The 17,835-nt window shown below is 42.0% G+C and overlaps 1 protein-coding gene across 1 annotated transcript in view; it reads right to left on the reverse strand.

The window, feature by feature from the left end:
- The window catches only part of HAO1 (hydroxyacid oxidase 1), a 226,464-nt gene that overhangs the window by 68,703 nt on the left and 139,926 nt on the right, over nucleotides 1-17,835 (reverse strand). Inside the window, exon 4 of the mRNA XM_078647081.1 lies at nucleotides 6,464-6,639. Within this exon, the coding sequence (XP_078503207.1) occupies nucleotides 6,464-6,639 (176 nt within the window). The remainder of the gene's footprint in view (nucleotides 1-6,463; nucleotides 6,640-17,835) is intronic.

A 17,835-nucleotide genomic window follows, 5' to 3' on the forward strand; every position in this document is an offset into this window, starting at 1 on the left:
ATGAGGCTTTCACCACTTTCAATGAAGTGCGTTCCTGTGATGCTCCCCTGCACTTAAAATTGCGCCTCTCCTGCACTCCATCCTCTTTTCCTCATTGGGAAGTTCTCCAACCTCGAGGTCGTTGTGGGATTGTGAGGAACTTACCTCAGTATTTTCAGCCACCATTTTGTGCGTCAGCAATAGACTTTGGAAGCAAACACCACATGCACACTTCTGCTTCTTTATGTCCTTCTCTCCTTAACTAACGACCCTCACAGTGTTTAATCCTCAATGATATACCTTATGTTCTATGTAGCTTAATCTTTTTGAAGCGCCTTCTTTTTTTTTTTTTTTCTTCAGCTCCTTCTGCGCAGCTATTGTGAGCCTATCGCTGTCTATTGTTTATTTTTCAGTGCTCATTCATATCTCTTCTTCATCGACATGAACTCTGCTCCGAACTATTTTGCCGCCGCATCTTCCTGCTTCTAAATTGACGCTTCTGCTGTTATTTCACTGCGCTTTTCTTCAGGACCCTCTGCTTCTGTGGTTCTCTTCAGGATGCTCTTCCATATTCATTCTTGCTGTTTTGTACTTTGAATACTCTGCTAGGACGCCTCTTCTCTGCAATTGCTTCCAGGAATTATCTCACACATATTCCTGCCTGCTCTCTACCACATGATCCTTGTGATATTGCGTTTCTCTGATTTATTTGCCTTTTATGGGGAAACTCCGGACTCTGAAGCTCACACCTCTACCAAGACTGCCTTCTGGTTCTGAATCCGACTCACCTACCCAGGAAATGGAGGAGGGCAAACCCTCGAAGGCTGATTCTGCTCATGGGGCCATACCTAAGTCTCAGAATGGAAGTAAGTCACATTCTTCCTTGACTTCGTCCAAACATTTGAAGAAGGACCCGCCATCTCCTGGGACAATTTCTTCCTCTTCCTCATCTATGGATCTTATCCTGGAGGAGCTACGTGCCTTCAGGCCTTTTATGGAGGCTACCACAAATAATATGCAAGCCGTGCAGGAGAAATGGATATCTTTGGACTCACGCGTCACAACTTTGGAGCGGTCCTCAGACTCTTTACACAATACCTGCTCTCGGATTCCCTCCATAGAGGCTGAGATTCTTCTACTTAGGCGTCAGACTGAGGATTTGGAAAATAGAAATCGCAGGAACAATCTACTCCTATATGGTCTTCCTGAACTTACAGAAGGGTCCAATCCTACTATCTTTTTCCAATCTTTTCTTGCAAAAATTCTGGACAATCCGGCTTTATCTTCCATCAACATCCAGCGAGCTCACCGCCTTGGCCACAAAGTTGCTTCCAGACCTAGGGGTGTCATCATGCTCTTCCTACAATATACTGACCTTTTACAGGTCCTTTCAGCTGCCAAACTTAAGAAACAAATCACATGGGAAGGTCACCGTCTTTACCTGTGACAAGATGTCTCCAAAGCCACCGCTGATCGGAGGAAAAAGTTTTTGGACCTCAGGCCTCAGTTAAGAGCCCTTAATGCTAGATATGGCCTCCTGCATCCTTGTCTTTTCAAGGTTACGTATAAAGATAGAACAACTACATATGAAGATCCTGCAGCTCTTCAAGCCTTCCTTCGTCAACAGACTTCTGATGTTATGGACACATCCAGACCAGGCTGAGCGGCCATGTCATCTGTTTCTCATCTGTTACTCTCCTGATATTGTTTTGCTTATGGTTCCGTTCTGATTGTGTCTTAATTGTGATTCCTTTTTTCTACTCCTTGATGCTGTCTGTTTTGTATCCGTTACAATAAGGGGGTAGAACCCATGCAGTCGCGGGGACCTGGGCGCTATATGGTACATATAAGAAAGGGGTCCCCGCAAGGGAAGGGTGTTGTATGCTACACACACTAACACTACTATAGACTAACAAACAAGAGATTCAAAATGAATTTACAGGTATTGTCATTTATTTTCCAACACCAGATATCTATCATTTACCAAATTACATTCACATTCAATGAATAGCCCCAAACGGGGAGAGGAAGGAAAGGGAAGGGAGGGGTGGTGCTCAAGGAAGTGTAAAGTCAAAGAAAATAAGCACAGTCAAAAAACAAGTAATGATTACAATATTCTAAATGGAGTCATAACAATTCAGATACAAAGGTCAAAAATCAAGGCATCCATTGAAAAACTGTAAAATTAATGACATTCAACGGTCACATACTAAAATCAGAACTATCAGGGGCATGTGCCAGAAGTCCAAGAAAAAAGCTGTCGACGTTTCGACCCTTGTCTGTAGGCTACGTTAAGTCCTTTATCGGGGTCTTCATCAGGACATATACAGGGAAGAGGTGGGGTGGGGCAATCCTATCTGAAAAGTTAAAACAAGGAGTCAGGCTTATACGTTGTAAGAATAAATTACAACCGTCCTATTTGACAGTAACAGATTCATTTAATTTAATTACCATGGAATCAAGGCCCAGCTGGGCTCTAAACGTAGGAAATGAGTAGGCCACGCAGAAAGTCGTGGTCGATCTCAGCGATAATGTTTCGCAAACTACAGAGGAGACATAATTAAATTGAATTGTAAATAAAAATTAAATTAAAAAAGTGAAATATACCGCCAGTTGAAAGGTATTTTGTCATTAAACACTATCTGCTTGGTTAAAAAACGGGGACTGAACTTACACAAGCTACAACCATTCGGCCGAATGGTGAGTTTGTTGTTAGCCCCCAGTTGTCATTTGTCTTATTCAGATGTCTGAAACAGCCGAGGGTGCAAGCAGGGTGCACGGGCTGTGGGTGAAAGAAATCGACAGTCAGAGGGACTTAAAGGTGTGTGCATTGATGATTAATCTGCACCGGGTTAGGGCCCATGATAAGGAGCCACAGTGTAACCTATCAATCACATCCACTTACATGAAAAAATCTGAAGTGAAAAAGCAGTAAAGACCAAGAACCGCTAGTTGTCTGTAAACATGAGACGCAATTCCTTGCATAAATCGGTAACGTTGTAGATCGCTGTAAAATATAAAACAGAGACTCCATAGTGAGTTGGTGAAGGGCTAAATCGGAGTACACACTTCATGTAGAAAATTCAAGAATGCGTTACATACCTCCAGATTATCAGCGGGAGGGGAACTAAATGGGCAGCCGACCTTCCATTCGGCACTTATGTGCTCTGTGGTGAAGTCGTTCTTTTACACCACAAACCCGAAGATCAGAAGAGGCAAAATACGGACAGCCGTTCCGTCAGCCTCCATACAAATGAATCCTGGGGGAAACAACACGGAAAAAGGCCCGTCAGAAAGGGGACCTATCTCAAATGTTGGCCGCGAAATGCTCAGAAGAGGCGCACTTCTACTTACAGACACCTGGGAGGGCCGCTGCAGTCAACGCCAGTCGGTACGAACTCCGCAGAACCGCTGAGCGGAGTTGGGGGCGGAGTCAGTTGATGTATGCCACGAAAGAAAGAGAAAAGTTACTCAATGGCTACAAAGGTGCCCGCTAGTGTTGCAATGCAAGGGGACATAATTCCACTGTAATGTAAGGAATCCTTCTAAAATACGTGGCCTTATGGGGATAGATCCGAATTGACTAGTTGGCGAGACATGTTAAAAGGGAGGACTGTTGAAATCTAGTTTGTGAGCTGAACATCATCTGCGCCATCTTGTCCCTTTCCTCAGACACATACACAAATAGGCACAGCAGCCATTTTAGGTGCCATGGCCTCTCCGCCTACGGCCGCTAGCCAGCGCGTCTCACCCCCTCACTCCCCGGCCTCACAAACACACCCCCCCCCCCCTTTGACAGCCCCCGGTCTCTCCTGCTTGGGCCCTAAACGCACCTCCAGCGCGACCCTGCCTCCGAGCCACATCCCGTGCTGAACCCCCCACACCCTTTGATCACATTCATAAAACAGGCCCTTTGATAACCTCTTCCTCCTTGATCCCAGGCCATCACTTAGCCCAGCAGATGCAGTTTATTGCCCCTACAGTAGGACCTCGCCTCACTTCAAAGGAGCGGGGATTAATCAATGCCCTCACACCCTAGATCCGATCGATTACCCGCATTTCTGTTCCCAGCGGAATGTCCAGCTGCGCGATAGCCATCATGCTGAAATTAGGGGTGGGGACTCCTACTGTAGATATGTGTGGGAACGGGCCTGAATCGGGGATTCCAAAGATGCCTTTTCCGTACTTCAAAGCAATACCACGGATGTCACAAATGTAATAAAGCCATAAAACTGTGTATAAGAGGCCAGGCCTCAGAGATGCGGTTAGAGCACCTCGAGAAGATACCCTGTTGTCTGATTTGACGTGTTCTGTTCCGTCGGAAATAAACTCCTGTTTCCTGCCTTCCAGTCTCCAGCGCCTGCCTCTTTATTTGGTAATCCTGAGTTGGGTGAGAAGCGGCTAACGCCGGGCAAACCTTGAAAGGGGTAATCGACCTGATCTGCCTGAACCCTTTTGTTTTACACTGAGAGTCATACTACTAGTGGGGCTTAACCTGAATGCTGTCTATATGAATGGAGAATAACCACTACCACTAGCTAGAGGGGAGCAGAACTCAGGGACCTGCCTGTAAAACACTAGAGCTCTGGCCTCGGGGGAATGTGTGTATTGTTTGTGAATGCTGTATTTTTCTTTTGGTTTGTTTTTCTCCATAAAATCAAATATTTGACTCGACAATCATTTGTTGCCACTGCTGAAAGCATTTTGAGTTGTGAGTCTGTTTTCACCACCCCCTCCCCCCCACCGTCCTCCCCGTGACTACTTTCCCCCATCGAAACATCTTGGACTGCTCGTCCCACGATACCACTGAGTGTCAAGCGCTGAATCTAGGGATTTATAATAGATAAGACCCATGAATATCAGGAGTAAATGACCTCAGTCCCCATGGTTGGGCCAAGTAGCTCCTGCTTTCCCTGCAGACCTCAGAATGAGGTTCTGACATCTCCTGTCCCTTTAGACCCTTATTGTACGGACATACACAAAACATTAGCAAAAGCAAGCACTTTTTAGCCACATTCCTCTGTGTGTTTTAGACAGTAGTTAGTGTTCTGATGTTCATTTTATATTCATGCATAAGTACACATGACTCAAAAATCACTGCTCTATGAAATGCACTTATTAATAAGCTTGCTGTCCCTTCCTCTGTACTTAACATAATTACTTCAGCACCAGAAGCAACATTTTGATTGATTAGAGTAGATTACATTTAGATATCATGCAAAATATGGACTACTGAGAATATCCACATCCCAAAGGTTAAAGGGGATTGATTATTTCTATTTAAAACGGCAAACCAAGGTGAGCATAATCGAGTTACATATTTAAAAAAGAAGAGTTTGCAGTGGCACTGGATTTAGTTTCATCATTTTCCCCTGCTCTTTGTAGAGTAGTGGAAATAAGTGTCTAGCATGTTTGGAATAGCAAATAGGAATTTGTTGCACTTCTATTATATGGTATTTGAAATCATCAAAGGAGCCCAATTTAGTGCTTATAGGAAGCCACAGTTCCAAACAAAGAAAAGAACAAGTACACATAGATGGAAAATTAGTGTCCACTGAAGCTGAGAAGATGTGCGTGCCTAGCACCAGAAAATACAGAATTTACTGGTAATTCGCTTCTTCCATTCAGCTTTTCCTTTGTGCTGGCTTATAAATAGATCCGCTCAACTTTACCATTAGCCTATTGGAAAGTCTGAAAGTACTCCAAAGCACACAAGCTGAAGTGATATTGTACAGGCTTAGTGTACTTATGAGCTTACTATCGGAGAAGGTGAGAATGACATATCAGACACTTTACTCATCATAGGTCCATAGTAGATATTATTTGTGCTATGCTTAGGTAGTTAGAGGTAGTGTCTATGATGAGAAGACAAAATGCAGCTTGAGAATGCGGTTATATCCTCCCTTATCACTGGACAATTTCTTGTGTGAAAATAGTTAATCCACCTCTCTTCACATTGAGCTAGTGTCTCAGGTGCCTACATCCATTCTTTGGTCACAGCACACATTGCATTCCAGTTTAAGAAAGTCTGTGTGGTAAAGCACTCCTGATTTCTTAATAATACATCCATTCCAGCTTTTTTATATGCCTTCTGGCTAGTGTGGCTAAATACAGTGCCTCGCTCGTAAGATTTGTTGGTTCTGTGATGATGTGTTCTAAGCAACTAAACATTGAGGGACATATGATCTCAGTCATGACTAACTCAAGGGAAAAGGGAGAAATACAGTAGACGGTGCCAAAAAAATGGCTACGAAAATAGGAGAATTGCTTACAGTCTGGCAAATTGTGGATGGATGCATCATGATGGAAGGCTGTATCATTAAAAATTACTTCTACAATTGAGTGTAGATATTGAATTTGGCCCAGGTCCATGGTTATAGGGTTGAAATTCATAGCTGTGAGTCAGAATAACTCTGCAAATAATGAATCATCTTTAGAACGATACACATTTAGGCATGAACTCCTTAGAGGGTACAAGACAAACCTCTCAAAATTCCTTTGGCAACAATTGGAAGTGAAGTCAATCCTCGTAGCCATCCAATGTCTTCCCACTTGATTGATGGATCGATTGCCTTGGCAACATATACAGCCAGGCCACTATCTTCTCCATAGCCTTTCTCAGAAGCAAATGCTAAATCTGATGTCTGGAAATTTTTCATTCTATAAGTACAAATACAGATCATATTTGTTTATTTTCTTTATTTAAGAGCTCGCATTTACCAGAATAGCAAGCCTGTGAAATGCATAGGAAAGCGAAAAAATGCATCCTAGTCGCAAAATATGTAGATCGAATCGATGGAATTAGAACTTTGAAATGTATTTAAATCATTTCGGAATAATTTTGCTTTTCACACATAGATTTACAAAAACAGGTTTCATAAAAATAGAACATATGAATTACGTGTTACTGCATAAATAAACTTTTTTTAAAGCATTTGTAAATTAAAGTTTAAGTTACTTTGATAAAATAGACGTGAAGACAGTTACTCACCAAAACCTGTCTCACCTGTCCTAAAAAAAGCTTGAGTCAATTTTACAAGAATAATTCATGGCAGTTTGAAAAGAGGCATGAAGACCATACTCACGGAGTTACTTTTAAAATACAAAGAAAGTTTTATATGTGACCATACAAAGTTTAAAATTATATTACTAAAATATTTGCTGCAGTGCTGCATGCCTGTGGCGTGCCTCCACCAAGAGACTCTAGTTCGACTTTTGTTCTTTCAACATTCACAATCTGTGAGAGACATGGGTAGGTTCTGTAGCTTTGTTATGTTGACAGTCTCCCTTATCGCGCTTTGTCCCCTGCATGCCCCCGTCCCTCGACCTCCCACATTTACATATGTTACGTCAGTGGCTCTGCCAGTGACAGTTGACACTGTTGACAGTTAGATGAGTTGTCGATCCATATGGTGAGCCTTTGACCGGAGCGCTGCTTTTCCTACCAGTGTGTCGCTATACTCAGAACAAAGCATTGTTAAAATTCACATGCTTGGTTCATCTTTACAAATTTGGCGACGAGGACGGGGATATGACACACTGAAGAATCCACGACTTGAGAATTAATCAAATTAAAGAGGAAGGCGGCGCTTGACATCGGGTGAAGGGTATGGACGCAGAAGAATAATTTATGAGTAAGGATTAAGCGCTGTCAACGGATTTTGAGAAAAAGATTGAACTTTGGGGTGTTTTGAAGTAAACGGAGGAAGACCCGAAGCACAATAAGTTGACATCTGCACAATTGAGTTGAGGTGAGCCGGGAATGCTGGTGGAGGTAGAGTGACCGGTGTGGGAATAAAGTTGGGTCCTTGCAACCGTGCAAGAAACTGAAATTGAGAAGACGCGGTAGCGTGTGGAAAAAAACTCACCTCAGTTCTCCAGCACACATTCCTGAGCAACGTGATGACGTAATTGACGTCTGGGGGCCATATTGAGTGAGGAAGTCTCCGAGTCAGTCACGTTAATGAGGAAGTTAATTGAGTTAGGTGAGATTTATAAGAAACTGACGTCTGGGGGCGATATTGAGTGAAGGAGTCTCCTAGTCAAGTTCATTAGTGAGGAAAATTATAACTTTGGTTCCAACACTAAGGAAGCATTTTTCATCACCGTGCAGTTCTTTATTAACTTAAATTAAAAAAAAGACACGAGTGTGGAAATAAACAGAAGAAAAGAAAGAAGTACCTGTGTGGTAGAAATTATTGGCGCCTGAGTGTTGAAGAAACATATAGAATATTAAGTAACTTAAAATTTATTGGGAAAGTTCAAAGGAAAGAAAAAAAAAATTTGGACTGTGATAAGAAAGATAGAACGTGAGAAATAGGAAATTAGGAGACTATATCAAGGACAACTCCTTTTATATCAGAATGGCAACGGGCAATATATACAATCTACCACCCCCACAATTATTCCTAAAAGGAAAAGAGGAACCTGAAATAAAATGGGAGGAATGGAAAGAATTCTTCAATAATTACATAACGACTTTCGACAAACCAGATGAGGTTCTACCAGCTGAGCAAAAGAAAAAGATACTGCTACACTGTTTAGGGGCAGGTGGCCTGAAGGTGTACAACAACATCACAAAAAAAACTTGTGGTGAAAATGAAGGAGATGTGTTCAACAATGCCATGGAAGACTTGGACAATTATTACAAGCTAACTGTTTGTGCAGCAGTTAACAGATATACATTTTATAGGCATAAACAAGGGATGAAACAAAGTATAGAAGACTATGTATCCGCTTTAAAAAATTTGGCACTTACATGCAAATTCGGAAACATGCATGATGAGAAATGGAATTGAGTTTCCAAGGAAGAAGTATTTGGAGTACAGTATACATTTAAAAAAAAAGGCCTTTCGGTACTGGGATGGAAAGAGCAAAGTAAATTAGAAATTACCCTCAATCCCAACAATTCTCAACAAGTGAGTTGGGTGGAAAAGAAGGAAAGGGAAAAGCATAATCATTCCAGGATGTTGAGCAAAAAGACTTCACAGATTAAGGACAATGATGCGTGGGAAAAAACAGCAAGTAGAGCTGCAAGAACAAATGAAGCAACTATGGAAAATAACGATGGAAAACACGAAAACAAAATATGTGAGATCAGGAATGGTAAAGGTGTAAAAGTGGAAGAGAGTGTACTGGTTGAAAAGGGACAATGTATACCAACACTATTCATGGGGGAAGAAGAGGTCGTGTGTCAGGATGAACTAGAGTGCAACAATAAAGTGGATTATTATGACTGGCTGTATTTTGAGGAGTCAGAGAATGAGAGTGAAGAGACACAAGAATACTTGCTACGCCTACCACCTAAGGTTGATATCGGTATGAGCGTAATGCACAAAAAGTCCAGGAGAGAATACGTGTACAACGGTACAGAGGACTCTGGCGACTCTTCTTGCTCAATTCTATCATCCATGCTGAAGAAAGGAAATGTCCTTGAGGTAGTTTGCACGGACGAGATGGATCCTACAGACAGTAACATCACCGGTGGTCCCAGTACTGAGTGCAGCAAGAGGACAGACGTAGACGATTGGATAGCAACCAGTCCCAAGAAGTATCCTAAGGAAGAGAATTATTTAGCGTGTATCACAGACCAGTGTGAAGAAGAATGTGCTTGTAAGAGAAATCTCGTGAACAACAACTTGATGGACTACTATGATTGGTTGTACAATGAAGAGTCACAGAAGTGAAAAAGCACAAATACATCTACAGCGTCCACACCCAGAAGTGGATTTGGGAACTAAACGGATGCAAGTAGAGTCAGTGGAGAACCACGAGTACAAGAAATCTGAGGACTCTGCTGACACCTTTGGCGAAGTAGAATCGCCCACGTTGAAGGAAGGTCAGGACTTTGTAGAAGTCATCCCGGATGGTATAGACCCTATCTACAGGGATGACACCTGTGATTCTTGGAACAGTGAACAGCAAGAGATCCAATGAGAGACCTAACATGAATGACTACGACAAGGAAGATTCAGGTTGCACGTTGTCATGACACGTGGCGGTCAAGTACTTGAAGAACAAGGACTTTTTGTTCTACTTCGGTTCTTGTTTTTTCTTCTCTCTATGGGAAGGAGATGTGTTACGTTGACAGTCTCCCTTATCGCGCTTTGTCCCCTGCATGCCCCCGTCCCTGCCGCGCGACCTCCCACATTTACATATGTTACGTCAGTGGCTCTGCCAGTGACAGTTGACACTGTTGACAGTTAGATGAGTTGTCGATCCATATGGTGAGCCTTTGACCGAAGCGCTGCTTTTCTTACCAGTGTGTCGCTATACTCAGAATAAAGCATTGTTAAAATTCACATGCTTGGTTCATCTTTACAAGCTTGCTTAGAAAATAGGCTTCATTTCTGTCTAGAGTTTATAAAGGGATTCTTTGTTTGGCAGAGACCTTGTCGTTGTTTGCCAGACATCCTCTTGCAATTGCTATTATAGTGAATCACGCACTCCTACTACTTGCCTTCCGCAAGACATTTTCTTCTCTGCCCAATCGGCTTCAGGTAGTTATTCTGTTAAAAGAGGAAATAAACATTCACACCTGTGAAATTCTCAGAATGGTGTGTCCTTTGTGCAATGCAAAATGTGTGCATTTTTATAAATGTCGCTGTTGTAATTACAATTTCAGACAGTCCTACTTTCAACCAGCTAATAGGTTACTATTTGTGATTGACCCTAATTGTAAGACCATAGATTGTTCATTTGTTGGATTTCTTAACTTTTTAATCTAAGGTTCTGAGATAGATGAAATTTTGTACTGTACACTAATTTTCAAGCACAGTACTGTCCAGTCCCTAATAGGCAGCCTCATGAACCTAAGTCAGAAATCTCTTTTTGTGTCTAAATCATTATAGACATGGACCCAAGTTAACTCAGCTTACATATTTTGAGTGACACTTCGATTTATTTCGCGGCTTATATTTTTGGCTTCAGTATTCCATGGATGTGATGTGTGATTTTGCATGACCTGTACATACGCGCATGTGCTCTACAGACATTGTCAATGATTTTGTGTCGAGAAGCCTGACTATTTCTCTGCATATTTTAGATGGGGCATTCTGCATCATCTGCTGCATGGGATTGAAGCTGATTTCCAACTCCAAGGCGTTTGTTGGGAAGCATCTAGGTAACTGGAAATCTTCTTTAGAACCTTCTTTTCTGAAGACCATTTTTTTTCAACGCTTTGGTTCAGTCCACAATCCTTTCCCCCATGGGCTATCCGACTTTCTGTTCTAGCTTGAACCAACTTCTAATCGTACGGTGGAAATGTGTTATTATGAATTCCAAAAGAATGCCATGGAAAATCAGTTTTACATGTACAGATGTGTACTGATTCTCTGCAGTAAAAATATTTTTTCCTGTAGGGAAATCCCTTCTTATTCCCAACTTGAAAGTGATTTACATCTGTTCCAAGGGCAGGGGTAAATCTTCAACAATATTCAGTGAGCATATGTGCTTTCCAAAAGGTCTAGTTGTTTGGTTCTTCACTTAAACAAGCATTCCTGCTTTGGAATGTCCACAAGTGGTACCTAGCAATAGATTTCATTGCATATAGTGTTATACCATTATGTAGTTACATGTAAACAAATAAATGTATGTCTAAAGTAATGTTTTTGAAATAACAAATGTGAGTTTACTCCCATAAAGTGAGGAGGGTGCCTGCCTAAATTCAAATTGGGTGCACTAATACCTTTATCATTCGCATTTTTACTTTGTAGGTGATTAATCTTTTTTTACTTTCACTGTTTCTGTGACTGTTTGGATGAATGAACCGAAACATTCTCTCTCTGTTTACGTTCAAGTGACTTCAAAAGCTGATGTGATTCAGGAATCCCTGATTACAACATTTCAAGCTTCAGAATATTCAAATGTTATTTATGCTTCACATGTTTCACAAGTGCCCATTATCTACTAGTTATGACTGGACATTCTTTTTTAATAGAGCAATTTTGGATTGAGAGGAAACAATCTTATCTGCTGTATGCGCGGCATGATATAAACAACTTTGCCCACAGGCAGGCCCTTCCACCTTTGCCTGATAGATCTGAGCCTTGCTTGTGGGGAGATGCCGGGGTAGGAAAAACAGTAACACGGAAACATTATATAAATACACGGTGTAGCTCTTGGATGGGGAAACACAGATCAGCACATGAATGAATGAAAGTTGCCTTCAGATGATTTTCTGTTCATAGCAGCGCCTTGTTACTATCGTAAAACTTAGCTGAGAGTTAGGGGCCAAGAACAAGTTATCAGATAGCTTGATACCGCTTTTCAAATTGAGGTCATTCAGAGCGGTTCCCGTAAGCGACGGGATTTCCTTATTTGCCTTTCCACTTGAAGGAGTCCAGGATATAAAACAAGCCTCGCACAAGAAAAACATTTTGTTTTTAGACCCAGTTTAGAGAACGGAGTTTCAGGGAAGTCAAAACAGTCGGATATTCAAATCTGTTCATTATGAAAAAAGTCACCGAGCAAAGTTAAACCTTCTGACTTTGAAATCCCGTCTCTTATTGCAGGATTGTTCCACTGATAGGAGTTTTCAGGCCATATCGGAAGTTGAAGTGTTTCTAGGATCGTGTGCAAATAAACAACCACTGACAAAACCAACAGGACTCGCTTTTTCGAGCTAGCATTGGGGAAAACCATAAATCTGTCTTATAAGTGTAAGTGGCTGAATGGTCGCAATCAGTAATACATCCATCTATTCATCTATAATCGAGGCACTATGACACTCATCTTTCTATCTATCTATCTATCTATCTATCTATCTATCTATCTATCTATCTGTCTGTCTATCTGTCTGTCTATCTATCTATCTATCTATCTATCTATCTATCTATCTATCTATCTATCTATCTATCTATCTATCTATCTATCTATCTATCTATCTATCTATCTATCTATCTATCTATCTATCCACTCATTCTTGCATTCACCTACCTTCAAATGTATAATCTCATACACACAAGCTCACCACTCTCTGAAGTGGCACTTTCAGTTATAAACTAGTCTGTGAGAGCATTATTTTGATACTGTGTGACTGCTAGTCGGTGACGGGTGTGAGACTGCCATCACTGGTGTGATACGGTTACTCTCTGAGGGGTGCGAAAGCACAGTTGGCAGAAGGTGAATGGTAGTTCATCATATTCAGTTGCGGAAGCTTGTTGTATTAATTTGATGTGTGCAAGAAACATTTTATGAGAGACAGCGTGAGGGTGCTATGGTGATTAAGGAAGGTAGGTGACCTGCGAAGGGGGTGTAGCGAATTTTGCCAATGATATTGAAATTGATGGGTGAGTCTGTGCACTTTAGATTTGTGGGAACAGCTTTACCTATTTGTGTTGATAATGTGGTGGCAGTACATGACATTTACATGCTTTTAGGAAATAGAAAAATTATTGAAAACAGTTTTGCTTCCGCACCATACAAGCCCATTCCTAAAAACTGTGCTAAACGTGCAGTGGCTCTTTTATAAACTACTGACCACCAAAATCACCATGTCCATGTAAGTAACACATTTGCATACCTAGGTGAATCATACGTTTGGAAAAAAGCCAGCACAAATCTATATCTGATTGGTAATATTTTGGAAAAATATCACTAACAAATAATAAGAGATATACACACTGATACACAAATATATTTAAGTGCCACAATATAGGAATGTGGTATTCATATTTTGCACAGTGCTCATTGAGAAAAATCAATGGTCAGTGATTATGTCTTGTTTTCATTGAACACCAATGAAGTCGCATTATCGAGATCCCTGTATGATCACTGAGCATGGTTCATTACTGACAAGCTTGTTCCATCTGTTCCATCATGCAAGAAGTCCTCTTCCAGATCTCTTTAATCAGACTTAAATTCAACAAGGAGTCTGATCTTAGGTCCACTACCATATTCTCTAATCAAAAGAGTCTTTTTTTAATCAGAAGGCATATATGACAAGTTAACGTAAGTGTTACTTTAACTGAGATAGTTGAGAATTGCAGTGGAATGGAGTTATAACTGTATAGCGCTTTATCGACAATGCATGGTGCTAAAACGAATTTTGATTGGTAGCCTTCTACACAGTAGGGGGGCTTGGTAGGAATGGTTGCATGCTTGCAAAAAAACCCACGGTGGAAACGCCCTGTTTGGTATTGAATTTCTTGGTCCTGGTTTCATAGATTGGTGGTACCTGTCTGAAAGTATTAGTTTATCCTGCGTAAGTTACTTCCACACAGACTTAAAAGTCAACAAGGACTCTGATCTCGTTTCCATAGCCACTTTTTTAATCATAAGAGACTTTTTGGCAGAGGCAAAGGCCCACAGAACTAATCATTGTAATGTATGAAACCTTCTGTGGTGAGTCTGATAGCATATGTCACCTTTATTTCCGCTGTTGGAAACACAGTGGTGAAAAATTATACTAGAAATGTGTTTGCAGTAATGGAGCCACCTGACAATCAACTGAATACACTGGCTGATTTCAAGAATGAGTTGCTCCTAAAGTAATGAATGACTTAAGTTAAGAGATGTGCTACTTTAACAGAGACAGTTGAGTGTTGCAGAGGAATGTAATGTTAACTGAAGTTGGATTTGTATAGCACTTGGTCATCAGTGCATGGTGCCAAAGGAGATTTGGATGGGTAGCAGGCTACACAAAAAGGAGATTTGAGTGGGTTGGAGGCTTGCAATGAATCCTATGTGGGAAATGATTTGCTGTGTGACCAGATTGGTGCTCTTGTCATGTCTTCAGTCATAGAACCTATCTGTGTGATAGGACAAAGTCAATTTAGAGATATAGTGCACACCATTTAAATTAGTCTGCTCCTATGAGTTATTCTGCAGCTCTCCATTGTGGAGTTTTTGGTGACTACCAAGCCTTCAACTTACCTCCTATGCCGGATACAGCAACTAGTCGATCATATCCCTAAATCTTGGAAGGCCTGGAGAGGAGAGAGACATTGCTCTGTCTGAGTGGATTGTTTTGCAACCATGGTTAAGCAAATTGTAGTGATTTAGAGCATTTTACTTTAACACTGTTGAGGATGAGAGTGGGTATAGCAGGGATGGACTTTACTAAAATAATGTGATGTTGTAGCCATAATGTGACAGATGTCTTTATACACTGGGAGTATTTCATTGGTACTGAATTTCTTGGTTCGATGGTAGTTGGCTGAACGTATTAGTGTGCCCTATGGGTTTTTATTTGTTTAGTATTTTTACATTGTGGCATTTCCTTATATGATAGCTCTGTATTTCAAATTTGAGTTACAGATGCACACTTCGGCCTCTCCTAGTTTCTGACAGACTATTACCCATAAAACCACCTCCAAGCTCATTATGTTCAGTCATTTGAAGCTACTTAAAAATTGAGGCTGACAAGTCTTCTTCCATCCCGAGGGATTTTTATGAATTATTTGTCTCAAGGAATAGTGCCAGCACTGGTCCGGCCCTAAGAGTTAATAGGAACAGACAGGGAAGACACGACAGGAAGACACTCCTAATCCAGCACCTTTACATTAACACCCACCCAGTCTGTCTCTCTGAGGAGGAGGGTGAGAAAGAAAAGGAGGAAAGGAAACACAACAACAGACTGTAAAGTAAACATACAGGTATGGGAATAAAAGGCAAGTGCAAGTCACACCCTTCAGATAAACATTTCCTTTTTTTATGTGAATGTTAACCATAACATAAGCATTAACAGTTAGCCTAACTAGTGAATCACACAGCAATGGTCGAACAAAACACTTTTTCTCATAATTATGCCTAGCACTGTTACAAAGGTTCAGAATAAGTATGGACCTGCAGGAGGATCTAACAATGCAATTCTCCGCAAATGTATTACGTGTCCAGCCTGCACAATTGGGATACATTGGGAATGTCCAGCAGTGTAATGTAGGAGAGAATATTGGGGTTTTCGGTTCCCTAATTTTTATAAAGAAACTGGCATTTTGAAAAAAAGGAACCAGAAAAAAGATATCATGTACCTCGCAAACTGATCAAGTGTGGCAAAGCACTCATTAGAACCACCTGAGCACTCCTTGTTCCAAAGAGTTGCACACATTAAATGCATTATATGGACGGTGTACCTTCTTATCTACTGTCACCTCACAGGAGCCATGCAGTGCCTGCTGCGCTGCTGCCACATGGCAGTGCTGCATTGCAATACAAGCATGACACTCTAACTACTTCCATTTATAAGAATTTAAATTTGAAAACATATTTGTTATGGGAGGAAATTGGATGAATGCCAACTGCCATCAATTACAGAGCAAGGATTTCAGAGTCCCTGGCAAAACATGTTTTTCATTTTGGCGCCTCACCCTCCCCTCCACAATAAGGCCATTTTTAGAGCATTTTTTGGTGATCTGACACTCTTTTGTGGTGGTGCTATTAGGCAGTGGCCTTAGTGTAGCTCTACCTCTGTCTGCTACTAACAACCAGTAGAAGGGTAAAATTTACATTTATGAAAACTGACCTTCAACTCCTACTTCTCAAATGACATTTTACTTTATGAACATATTGCAGTCACGGCCGGCATGACTCGCGGGTGGAGGGGGGGGGCATGCAAGTGTTAATTTCCCAAATAAAAATACTTACCTTCCAGGGTCACGTGCCATCTCAGCCTCTGGTCGGGTCCCGCGTTGTCTTGATCTTCTGCCTCTGGCAGACACAGGAAGCTGGTAGCCTCCATCTGCTCCCCTAAGTCAATCTCAACGCTGCAATGGCAGCGTTGTGATTAGCGGGGACACCGGCAAGGCAGGCATCTATGGGGAGGTCATTTTCTCCATGTAGTCTGCCTGCAGCCTACATGGAGAAAAGGGAGAGCGTGCATGACTGGTTTGGTCGGCCCCAGAATTTGAAAGCGGCACTTTTAGAAAGTGGCTGCTTTCTTATCTGACCTTTCTGTGTGCCTTTGCCTGTTTGTGAATTGACTGTCTGGTTTGTGAGTGACAGGGGCTGGGATGGCTCCAAGAGGCTGGATAAGTCAGCACAGGGCTAAATAGCTCCATCTGCATCTTGAGTGGTGGGAGGGGATAGCACTTGGGCCTGAATAGGGCTGTGCCTGCCTTCCACAATGCTGGCTCCACCCCCTGCTGGGAGGCTGACAACCCTGCCCCTCTCTCTCAAAGAAAAGAAGGAGACAGGTAAACAGAGTGCTCCAGGACTGACCAGAACTGGTTTGGACTAGGCAAAGGCCTCTCTGCCTTCAGAGAACAAAGAAAAAATGGGAATAAAAAGGGATACCCATACCCCAGAACTTTAGATCATCATTGAATCAAGAAGGAACCTCTGCCATGGAGAAAGCTGGAAGACTGAAGAAGAAGGACTGACCTGCTGTAAGGCTGACCTGCAGTTGCTTTGCTGCCAAGGAGAGGGGAAGGACTTTGCTGTTACTGTGTCCCCTTGCTTGAAGAGATCTCCAAGGGCCTGAGGAGAGCTGGCCTCCTGTTAAGAAGTCCCAGGAACAAAAGGACTTCACCCCCAGCTCCCCCCTGAAATCTGCTGTGTGAGTTCTGACCTGCATAGAGTGTTTGATCCATTTGTGGGGCCTCTGGAGGTTGTTTCCTGCTGTTTGGGGAGCTGTACTAGAAGAAAAGAAGAAGATCAAAAATTTGCACGCATCGCTCGCTTGCGGAGCGCATCTAACAGTCCGAGAGAATTCCCGTTGCCCCAAAGATCGTCACAGTGCCTGTTGCCGCTGCAAGAACCAACGCATTGATCGCTTGCGGAGCGCATTGCCAGGGTGCGGGAAGATTCCTGTTGCTGCGAGTATCGTCGCAAAGCCTGTCGTCGCTGAGAGAAACTGCCGCACTGCTTGCTTGCGTACCACATCCCATATCTACGAACATTGTCGCAGAGTCCAGCGCA

The sequence above is a fragment of the Lissotriton helveticus genome, chromosome 6, assembly GCF_964261635.1.
Source record: "Lissotriton helveticus chromosome 6, aLisHel1.1, whole genome shotgun sequence".
Classification (NCBI taxonomy): Eukaryota; Metazoa; Chordata; class Amphibia; order Caudata; family Salamandridae; genus Lissotriton; species Lissotriton helveticus.